This window comes from Rattus norvegicus, chromosome 3, assembly GCF_021556685.1.
Source record: "Rattus norvegicus strain SHRSP/BbbUtx chromosome 3, alternate assembly SHRSP_T2T, whole genome shotgun sequence".
Lineage (NCBI taxonomy): Eukaryota > Metazoa > Chordata > Mammalia > Rodentia > Muridae > Rattus > Rattus norvegicus.
In genome coordinates, this window is record NC_141536.1 from 21,184,123 (window position 1) to 21,196,209 (window position 12,087).

General features: G+C 37.7%; 1 protein-coding gene across 50 annotated transcripts in view; it reads right to left on the reverse strand.

Annotated features, from left to right (window-relative positions):
- The window catches only part of Dennd1a (DENN domain containing 1A), a 488,046-nt gene that overhangs the window by 323,328 nt on the left and 152,631 nt on the right, over positions 1-12,087 (reverse strand). For 31 of the 50 annotated variants that reach the window (XR_015683115.1, XR_015683114.1, NM_001434229.1 and 28 more), the window contains one exon: positions 626-675. The exons of 13 other annotated variants lie outside the window; for them this stretch is intronic. Coding sequence is in view for 25 of the 37 variants with exons in the window: in NM_001434229.1 (NP_001421158.1) it covers positions 626-675 (50 nt within the window). In the remaining 12 variants the exon portion in view is untranslated. Of the gene's footprint in view, positions 1-625; positions 676-4,642; positions 4,695-12,087 lie in introns of all 50 variants that reach the window. 6 more of the 50 variants (XM_087652809.1, XM_087652803.1, XM_087652787.1 and 3 more) reach the window with 1 other exon arrangement.

The following is a 12,087-nucleotide window of genomic DNA, read 5'->3' on the forward strand; positions in this document are numbered from 1 at the left end:
TCCTAGAGTTCTTATAGTTGTACCTTTCCCTATAAACCATTTCTTGTGCTTTGAACACCAAGGACTGTTTAGAAGCTCGTGAATGTTTTAGTATTCATGCCTATAGAGAATGGCAATTCCCCAGAGGTGCCACCTTCAGTCACTTGTAAAACACTACCTAGCAACTTATCTTTTAAGCAGTAAAATGCTTCTAAACAAGATAGGTCCACATCTTTTTAAATTTGGAGTTGAAACCAATGGCTAACAAACAATAAAGCCAGATGGTCATATATTATTTGTTTAAGCTGAGTATATTAATATTTGAATGCAAATTCAATAGTATTGAGTTAAATACCAACCATTCTTAATCATGGTCTAAGTCTGATAACCAAAATCAAAAATTTAGTACCACACAAAATACATCTTACAAACTGTGCAACACATAGCTCTAAGCTTTAAACTTTTTGATAGTGTCAATAAAATTCCCAGAAAAGGAGAATACTGCAACTCTCCCTGGAGCAGAGGTGCATTAAATCATGGTTAAACAGACAGAATGTTAAGAATGGCATGGCTTTTATTTTCTATAGCAGGTTTATTACTACCCCTTTTTTGTTTTTACTAATAAAGTGTGAAAATCTGACACTACCTGTCCACATAGAAGGGAAAACAAAACTTGGTCAAAGTCTGTAGAACTTCCTGTGGAAAGAAAGAGAGATAATTTAAACATCTATTGGGACCAATAAATCTAACATTAATCATAGAACACCATCTAGCAACTTTACCCTAAAGAAAGAGGAGACAGATGAAGAAATATGTGCTTTATCAATTACACGGGAGGAGTATGAGGCAGTCAATCATGAGAAATAATAAACATGATCAAACTTCATTAAAAATGAAAAATTAATCAAGAATCACACATGGGCAAGCAGCAGGAGCCATGCAGGAAAGCTCCGAGGGGAGGGAGGTGCTTGGGTTGCCTCGTGTTAACACCCCTCCAGGGACCATCTCCAGCCTGACCATATGGATCAGAGTGAATAACACTGAGCCACATGGGTTTGGCCTGGCAGGGCCGCTGTTGCTGGCACTGTTTTTGCCTGTTACCTAGGAACAGAGGGGGCCAGGATTAGACAATGCTTCCAAGCATCAATAGGCCAAATTATAGAAGAGTAGAAAGCCAACTTGAAGTTAATTGTTACTGGAAATTCTTAACTTCACTTTTACAGTTTAAAACTTTATCTGGTTGCTTTATCAAGAAGTTGTCATACAATAATTTTGGAATCAAACTATGACCACTGATTTTTAAACATCATTATCTTAATTAGACATACTTACCTACTTGAAACCTATAAAAATCCAAAGCAAACATCAGTATGAATAAGTGATTTTATAAATGCTGAGGCACATTAAGGCAAACACACTATTCAGGAGAAGGGCATGAGAAGAAGCAGCATCTCAAAAACTTGTTTATAAAAGACAGCGTTCTTACATTAAGAGAAGAACATTGGGATATGCAATATAATACAAGTGGGGAACTTTTCCTAACAGACACATTTTACATATACATACACGAGCACTGCTAAATATGTGTGTGTGTGTGTGTGTGTGCGGGCACACACACACACACACACACACACACACACACACACACAATTATTACTCTCTTTATAGAATTTCCTATAGCTTGACTTAAATTTGACCACAGGTTTGAACAGCCTACAGTTGGTGCTTAACATAAGGTCACTGACCAATAATGCTATAAATTTTTAAAAAGTATTCCTTTCATGAATTTGATTTTGTTTTTAACTATTTAAAAGCCCAACCTCAAGACAAAATGAAGAACACTTTTTTTGGGGGGAGGGGGACATTGGGAAACTGGTTCAAATTAAAACAAACCTGCCTGTTGCAAGTACTAATCCAAGTGATAAATTAAAGATCAGTTTATAAATGTAGCACTTTTCTAACCAATAATAATGAATTATCAATGCTAACAGAATTGATGCTTCTCGCTTCATTTATTTTTAAAAACAGTTCTATCATTCAAGAAATAAACCACATCAATCTAATAACCCACTCAGTGAAGCAGAAATCACATTGACTTGCTCTGTCAGTGTTCTGCCAACACAATTCAATTGAGAATATCCTAGTTTTAATATCATCTTGGATTGGGTCCACTACATACATCTCAGCACTGTTAAGGCATGCTAGAAAACTGTAATGACTGAAAAAGTAGCTAAGAATATAAGCATATTTTAGAGGAATTACCTATCAACTGGACATTCTTAGTGGCATTTAGCAGTCTACCTATTGTGGCTTCAAACCACTAGTGTGTAGCTAAAATAGGGCATTATATAGATCAGTTTCTCTGTACATATTATTATCAATCAGATGCTGAAAGAGAAATTGTATAAAACACTCATTTTAATGGAATTATAAGAATATATAATCCACATACAAAGCTCCCATCACACCATGAAAACACCAAAAAGCATATCTCAACTTAATACACATTCTTTAAAAAATACCATGTGCTCATTCATTGCCCACACCAGCAGCTACAAAGACTGCCATCTTTTACTCCTCAAAAGTTTCAGGTACAGAAAGCACTTCTCTACTCTATGCTGGAGTTGTGCCTGCAAAAGGCCTCAAAAGATTTTTGAAAGAAAGGACCCCCATGGCTACAAGAAAGCATTGTGCTCTACAGCTGAGTCAAAGGAATCGAATATGCCCAACTTATTACTCACTACAATATAGAAACTACTTACCACTTTCTTATGTCAAAAGTAATAACCGACCATGAACTTGACTGTCAAGTAATATTCGAACAAATATGGAAATGACCAGTATAGGCTGAGTATAATCTACCTCCCACAAACTCTAAACTCTCCTTTCTATAAAACAAAGTAGTGGAGTAGGAGAGACAAGAGAAGAGGTTATGTAGAAAAATGCAGGCTCCTGTTTACATATTATCGTATGTTTCTTCAAGTTTGTGATGCCATAAGAGCTTGATATTTCAATTTAAGTCAAACAAGATGGTAGTGTGCTGTCAGAGGGGGATAATGAGCACCTATCTTGTAATAGACAAAATCACATGATCACAGCCATAACTAAAATATCTGCTTCTGAGTCTGGGGAGAGAAAAACAAGAGAGGGAAACAACCAATGTTTTTTGTAAAGAAAAGCTGCCAATTTTATGCATACTGATGCTTGCATTATATACAAATATTCAGTTACCTTATTCTCTTTGTCCAAAGAAAAACACAATTATTCAGATATGGAAAGATTACTCTCCAAGGGAGGAGGGAATAAAACCCTGATTTGAATATTTTTTTGAGCCTTCTAGTTATTGCAGAGTATCCCTGAATCTTTCAACACTAATTTTACTGGGGAAACAATCATCGACCAGTTACCAAACCCCCTTCTCTGAACAACTATGTCTGGCTAGGAAACTTGGTTTGTAGATGTCAATTTTGCTGTTTTTCTCCCCCACACAAGCTCTTTCAGCCAGTCAACCTCAGCTCAGCCGCCATTCCTGGAACATAAGGGGGTTTTGGAAATGCAGGGCAGCTGATGAAATGTAAACGATCTAATTGCAGAGGCAGGGGTGGGGACGACTGTGTGCCAGTTCCCCAGATCAATTCCCAAGTTTATAGTTTCACAAATCTTCTCATATACAGTCTGATTTTTCAACAGTTTAATGAGCAAAAATAAATAAATAAATAAAAGTGAATCTATAGTAGCCAGTCACCACAGTTAAAGTGCAGGGCATGAACTAGATCCCAGGAGGGAACCAGTCCACCATGTCACCACTGGCTTTAGGACATTCGCCACCTGGTTCCATGTCCCCAGGTTCCAACTCTTTTCATAATCAAAACACTGCTGACATTATAAACCCCAGATGGGTTTTCTAAAATCTCTCCCAATCAATATATCCAACACATAACTTATTGGAGACAACTCTGAGCTCATTGATTAAGGTGAGTTCAGTAGCAAAGTTTTCAAAATAAATGAGACAAGAAAATAGCAGTCAACCTCTTTGTGTCACCAGACAATTTATAAAATAGGCAATTTTCAAAATGCTTTCTTTCTAACAAAATATATGATTTTTTTATGTGGGAAGAAACTAGAGTGGGGAGGGAGCAGTTATGCATATATTAAACAGCCAGCTGTATGGGAACAGGAAAGCAACATCCACCAGGAGACCAAGTCAACACAGCCAAGGCAGGATGACACAACAGAAATCAGAAAAGAGCTCAGGGCTAATCTTGGTCCGCTCTGGGTACATCTTACCTAATGGAAAGTCTCACTGCAGGTCAGAAAGCCCATCAAGAGAATTTTTCTCACTGTGGAGAAAGAGGGGGTATGTTCTAACACTGAGCCATTCTCTCAAGAACTAAGTCAAGTTTTATATCTATAATATCTATTATAGAGCCCTATGTGGGAGTAAAGCTTTGAAAACTAAATTCGATGAATTTATCAGACTGTTAATCACAGGAAGGTTTGACCGTGTCTCTCTAAATGTGGGCTTTGAAGGGATGTAGGCAACCCTGTAACAGATATCCTTTCCTAGATCAAATACTTTTTTTTCATCTTCAACAAAACATACAAACAAAAAATAATTTTTATTTGGCAGATGAAAACAGCAGTCAGACTTGGACATACATACCTCACAAGTGCCCTCTGAAGGACAAATGTGCCAGATGACCTTATCCTGTCTCCTGGAAGTAAGGAACACTGAGATGAGGCACAGCTGGTATAATTAGAGGACAGAGGGGGGAAGATGTGCAAGAAAACATCTAAGAAGTACTGTGAATAAATGAATGTATCTTACAATACATAAAGCTACAATTAGCCTTTCAGTGCATCCTAAAAGCTTAGAGCAGCTGATAATTTACCTTGAGGTAAGGAAGGATAAAAAGGAGGGCAGCCAGGGGTAGAACAGTTCCTCAGTTTTTTTACATCTAATTTATTTGTTAATTTCAAAATCATAGGTACGTGAGGAAAAGAGAAGCTCAAATTCCTACCATACTGTGTTCAGATTGTTTTTTAGAGTGTGAGGAAAAACTGACCCTCCCACTCCTCGAAGTGAGAGCAGCTCCAATTCACTGATGGGACAGGAAGGAAGCCTTTGACTGATATCGAAGCTAAAAGTTACAGAGCACATACAATCTAAACACACAAAAAGCTAACAGAATTTGTACTTTACGCAATTTCAAGTTAAAGCCAGGGACTCTAAGGGAATGCTAACAAAGGTTCTTAATGTTTATGATTAAAAACAGTAAAGCAGAAGCTCCTGGAAGCTTAATTAGCATTAAGTTCAAGGATGTTAATCAGTTAGGAAACTGTAAAATCAGCAAATAAAATTTAATTTTTTCAATATAAACATCAAATTAAATTCAAGATCTACATCATGGTTAAAATCTCTTCTCTTTCCTCTCCCAGTGAGAAAAGGGGCTTTGAATAAAAGGTTTTATAAGGATGGGCTTTCAACACGGAACATAAAAGCCAGGTCAGTTTTTAACACTACTGCTCAAATGCACTGTGTTAACTTTCTCTTTTAGGAATATTCAACATTCACTCCTAGCTTCCTTTTTATAAATTTCAATTTTTAGTAATGCATATAATTATACCTAGCATTTAGAATCAACATAGTAATACAAAGATAACATTAAAATCAAGTGAATTCATCATAATCTATAAGTGTATCATACAATTTCTTTCATATAATAAAACTCATGCTGTGACCAAACCTAGGACCTTGGGCATTTCAAGAAAGTATTCTACCACAGAATGTCCTTCTCAACATTCTCAACATATATTAATTTTTTATACACATTATCAAGAACTTTTAAAGATCCACCTTTGCACAGCAATGTATGACCTCTCAAGTCCAAAGTTAAAAATTAGGTTTTTTATTTTTTAAAACAAATTTAGTTTATCATCTTGTGTTCCTTCCTTTCATCCGAATAATTCCCTACAGACAAGTTCACAATATTAAAAAGCATCCTCTATTCCAAAAGTTCATCTAATGAACTTTAAACTCCACAGCAAAGAGTCAAAAACCAGAGAGGCCTGTGTCGAATGCCAATACAATTTTTAAGGTTATTGTCAGATAGTTCCAAAATGAACAAATGATGTGGTTATCATTTCATATAATTGACATTTTGTAACATCAGGAGTACAGAAGTAGACTTCACTTTAGCCCTCTAAATTGTTTAAGGCTGATCAATTCCTTAATCATTTATATTCCTGTTATCTGAGCATGTGTGTTACAACAATTCTAAAAGGAAATGGAAAAGGCCTCAAGTCAGCAAATACCAAAGGAACAGAGTCTCTGCAGTAAAACCACAAACACAATTTCCCTCAAGAAGTCATTTGCCCTCAGGAAAATACTATTAAGAGGAAGGAAGGAAGGAAGGAAGGAAGGAAGGAAGGAAGGAAGGAAGGAAGGAAGGAAGGAAGGAAAAGAGAGGCAGGCAGACGGACAGACAGAAAGAAAAAAAGAAAAGGAAAAAGAGCACTGATAAAAATACTATTTTGTAAGCATATTAAAAGCTGTCAGCTTTTAAATATTTTAAATGCACACAAAAATGTGCACAGATGGGCATCTTTTCTGCTCACATTAGTCTAGAAAAAAATCTTTCATTATCAAGCTCAAAGTCCTTGAATTTTTTAAACTTAATTGTGCCTCTATTTCTTAGAATTCACACCCCAAGGCCAAAGCTTTCCTGCCACCAGTCCTTCAAATCTGACTTGGACATTACACGGGAGGAGGCTCCAAGCCTCCCTGAGGTCTCACTCCTTTTACAACACACGAAAAAGCAGTCGATAATGGGCCCATGCTGAATTCACTGCTCCCCGCGTCTCCTCTTGGGACACAAGCCTAGCAGATGTGATAAAAACTGTGTCAGAGAAGTGGCTCTAGTTTGTGCCTTAATGACAACTTAAACCTCTAAACCAATACAACCAAAAGATGAACAGAGCTGCCTGTTACCTCTCTCTGCTGCCAATCTTCCAATACCTTGGAACTAAATTAGCGCCTCTCCCCACAACTTCCCCTGCCACCCCTCAAAATCTATTCTAATTTTAAAAGATAAATGAGTTCAGAAAACACACTGGTAGCACAAGTGTCTGGGTGCTGTGTGTGTGGATGTCCTATAATTAAGCACTGACACATATATCATAGAGTTTGTATTTTCTCAAGGTATGATTGAGCATTCAAATGTCATAAAAGACTGCCTACTAAACTCCCTCTGATCACCACCCCAGTACCATATTCACATATACCGCTGGGAGATTTACAGGCTCCAAAAAATGCTTAAAGGTCTAAAGATTATTTTTAAACATGTTCAAACATAGGAGAGGTGATATTCTGAGTTAATGAAACATTCTAATTATTAAAATTTATACAGGACAATTTCTTAAACCATGGGTGGTTATACTTTTCTTTTAACTCCTAAGAACTCTTTGTCTTATCTAATGATATGGTACTATAAAACTCTATTTAAATGTGTACCTCTGATAACATTTTCTAAATTCTATAATTCAGCCTTCAGATGATGGGTCTTTTTACCCAGTATCTTGAAAGCCTATTCAGTCACAATTGCATACCCACTTAATCAGCAATCATTGTTCTGGGATGTGGGACTTTGTTGTAAAGACAAGCACCAAAACCTTTAAAAAAAATTTTTTTTTCAGAACTGGCATAAGAAAAAAGTGATCTTTGTCAGACAAGGACAAATTTATGCAAATCTTTTATAAACATTCACAAACATTTATTTAGCTTTTGAAATGTTGGCCTCATTTGAGAGCATGAAAATGAGGGGGAAGTAGGAAAACGCAAAGGACAGCTTAGAAGCTGGCACGCTACATAAATATTCAGAAGGAAGATTATAGGATTCATGTTAGGCTGTCTTAGGCTTCTCCAAAGTCCACATAGAATAGCAAAGAACAAAACTAACGAGAAGTGCAGCAGATGTTAGACAATGCATCGGCCTCTTTTCCTCTCTCACTTGGCTATACTTGGACGCTTTTATATTTCCTTTCAATATGGTTAGGTCATTCAAGGATTCTCCTATAGACTCTGTATTGTGGCTACAGATCTATAAGCTGGGGGTCTGTCAGCTTTCCAAAAGTTTCCAATGAAAAGGCATTATGCAAATTCTACCTCTCTTACCCTCTTTCAGGGGGGAAAAAAGCCTCCAGTATGCAGTCATCAGAGTATTGGAAGCCCCAGCCTTCATTTCTGTATGGCTGTGTTTGCCTCAGGGCCACGCTGCTTGTTTTGACAGTGGATCCCCCTAGATAGTTGGGATTAGTCGAGCTTGTTTGGATAAACTTGAAATCAAGGCCTTCTCTAGGTAGACAGCTAGATGTAGCTACCGAGTTTCCAGCTGCCTCCTCCTTTCATCCCCAAACAACTGCAGATTCACAGTAGCTATCACAGCCACAGGCTATGTCACATACATAAGTACAAAATTAAAGGCTGCTAAAAGAAGCCTTTGTAAGTCTTAGTGCTAAAATAAGGAATCTGTACTGCTTGGTTTATACAAATTATTCTAGCACTACCAGTGTGGAACTGAACCTATCAGTTAACAAGGCATGTTAATCAAGGCTCCCGGCTTCTTCTGATGGACAGGATCATGGTTTAGTAATTCACCTAACCTCCACTTATTAGCTCTTGCATGAGGATAATAGCTGAAAAGGTTGAAAAGGAAATAGCAGCCTTTATTTATCCAGTGCCAGGGAATGTTAGATACCATCAACAAACACTGCAAGCAGAAAACGGGAATCAAAGTGTAAATATTAGACCTGCTTTAGAAAGAGTATGATTTACAAATTGATTAAACAGGGCTCCACTGCAGAGTCATCTCTATTTCAGAACTAATATTTCTCACAACTTACAGTGAAAGGAAACGAGAGGAGGAGTCAGAACTGAGGAAACTTGTAGTCAGAACACAGTGATAGCATTCTGTTACCAAGACAGAAGGCAGGTGATATGAAACACTAGCAAAATAAGAAAACTATGTAAGAGGTTTCCTAAAATCTAGCATTCAATATTTTACTCTTTTTTTAAAATCTCTTCATCTTCAGAAGGCTAGGGAAATATAAGAAAAGAATTCAACCATATATATATATATATATATATATATATATATATATATATATATGTTTTATTTTACTCCAATTCCAACATACATGAACTACCAATTACCTGTGGCTACCTGAGAAAAACTAAGGGCAGCAACTGGACTGACATTAGTTTAAACATATTTTGGAATTCTTCTGTTCCCCATAATGTTTGTAAGTCCTTTCCCTCTCTTATGTAATGTCAAATCACACGAGGCCGCTTTCCACAAAAGCTGTCACTCATCACCATATGCTCTCAGGAGTCAGCTACTCTTGTCACTATTTCAAAGAGAAGCCTAAAGTACTGAAGCTCTTCTGGAGCTTACTGTCATGGGCTTCGTTTTTTGGACGATTTAGAACCTACAGATCTGTTTAAGAACATATCAGGGCTTGAAGTCAGTTACATTTTCTATCACATAGTCTACTTTTAAAATCCCTAAAAAAAGGTCAAAAGGAAACAATAATCATAATTTGAAAGTGACCAAAAAAAAAAAAAAGGAACAACATTTCCCCACAGACAGGCGTGGTAGCACACACTACAATCCTAGCACTCAGGAAACTGAGGCAGGATGGTGAATTTAAGAAAAAACTGAGCTACACAATGAGGCACTGTTTCAAGTCGTCGCCGCCGCCATCGCCGCCACCACCACCACCACCACCACCACCACCACCACCACCACCACCACCACCACCACCACCACACCACACACACTTAAAAAGAAATGAAAAGAAACAACCTATTGTTTAGAAACTACCACTAGTTTTCCAGTCAGAATCTGACCAGCTGACTCCATTGAGCAAACCTGAGCAAAATGCCAGCCATACAAAATTGAAAAGGAGAATGAAAAGAACAAGAAGAGGAAGAGGAGGAGAAGGAGGAGGAAGAAGAAAGAAAAAAAGGAGAGAGAGAGAACTAATATAAAGACTCAAAAGTATCCCAAACTCTAGAAACCCCCAGGACAGAGATTCTTAACCTGTGGGTCATGACTCCTTTGGGGATCAAATGACCCTTTCACAGGGATCACATATCAGATATCCTGCATATCAGTATACATTATGATTCAAACAGTAGCAAAATTACACTTATGAAATAGCAATGAATTCATTTTATATTAATGGTTACCACAACCTGAGAATTGTATTGAAGGGTCACAGCATTAGAAAAGTTGAGAATCACTTTCCTAGAAGGTAAAAGGACACAGCTAACCATACTGGTTCCATGATAAACCAGCAATCCCATGTGATTGTTGCTACACAGGCAAACGTCTACTACAGGCCTTTTAAACAAAAAACTTCTTAAAATATTCAACCAACTGTAGGATTCTTTTCCAACACCTAGCATTCACAACTATTTGTGGCTAGACCTATCACCAAAGCATTTCCTCCTTTCGTTCACAATCCCCAAATGAGTCCATGGCTTTTCTAAGCAAACAAACAATTGCATGTCTCTGAATTTGTCACCATCTTTCCACTTGATATTCATTTTGTTTGCAATTATTTCTGAAGCAGCATTAGCGGGGAGACAGTCTTCCTAATGCCCCACTCAGCATTTTCTCCTATACCATTTCTTGTCCAATGTTCTGTTAGATGAAGAAAATGGATGGCCTTCTTCCTGCACCCCTGTTGAACTCCTTTCCATATAATGTTTCCCGGGACTTTCTCTTTCTTCTCTCTTTGCAGCCTCCTCTACTACAGTTTCTATAGGTAAATCACTCAGCTCAGTTCTGTTCTGGACAGCTCCCCAGTTCTAGGCCCCAGTTCAACATGTCGAAGATCCAGGCTCACCATCTATACAGCTCTGACCCATTCCATCTGAACACGAAGGCTCTCAGACCACTGATTCTTTCAGGGGGTAGAAGATCCATTTGTCTGACTCACATTCAAACATTCACCATGGATATTAGATTCCAAGAAACACCTTTGGGTCCCTGAAACCTTTCTAAGTGCTTGAAAATATGACAGAGGGTAAAGCAGCACCTAAAGTCAAGTCTACTTTAAGACCATCTTAGAAAGACAGCAATTTCCTAGGTGTGTCATTTCAGCATGTTGCTGAACAGGTTGTTTAGTAGCAAACAATGTGCTACAAACCAGGAATGAGACAGACACCGTGTAAGGTGAGACCCTTGCCCACACGGAGTATAAGATCTAACTGGACAGAGGCAAATGAAATAAATGCACGGATGGATCGTTCTGAAACACTCTAAACAAAATAACAGAGTTTAGATGTATTCTGATTTTAATATCTGAATTTAGACATAAGGGTCATGAATAACTTCTCAGAAAGTGACAGAGTGGGAGAAGTTCAAGGAGTGAGCAGAAATTCATAAGGTAAAAATGAAGAAGAGATAGAAAGAGGGAGGCAAAAGCATCAGCAGGAGCAAAGGCCACTGAGCGGGACATGAGCCTTAAGGAAGCTGGCAAGAAGAGAGGCAATGGCAAGTAAAATGGGTGGCAGAGGTCACAGCACGAGGATCCTATGTCCTGGAAGGGAGTGTGGACCTCAGGCTCATGCACTGGGACTCAGTTAGAGGGTGTAGAGCCTTTTGCATCACACCTGCACATAACCTTCCAACTCAGATCCATTCTTAGCCTATACAGACTCTAGGCACTCAAGACTATTCTCCATGAATTCTTCCTGTCTCTTGAGTTCCTATAAAAAATCAATGAAAATAGCTGGCAAGCCAGAGACTGGAATTTACTAGAAAATCAAGTGTTAAAAGTTAAGATTGGGGTTGGGGATTTAGCTCAGCGGTAGAGCGCTTGCCTAGCGAGCGCAAAGCCCGGGTTTGATCCCCAGCTCCGAAAAAAAAGAAAAGAAAAAAAAAGTTAAGATTTATGCATGGCATCAAAAAATGAAAGAAATGGAGAAGACTATTCAAGCCAGTATAAATGTATTAGTAGTTTTTATTATTTATTATTTATGTCTACAAATATGGATTATATAATTTCAAAGACTACATTGATATAAAGTATAAATTTTAT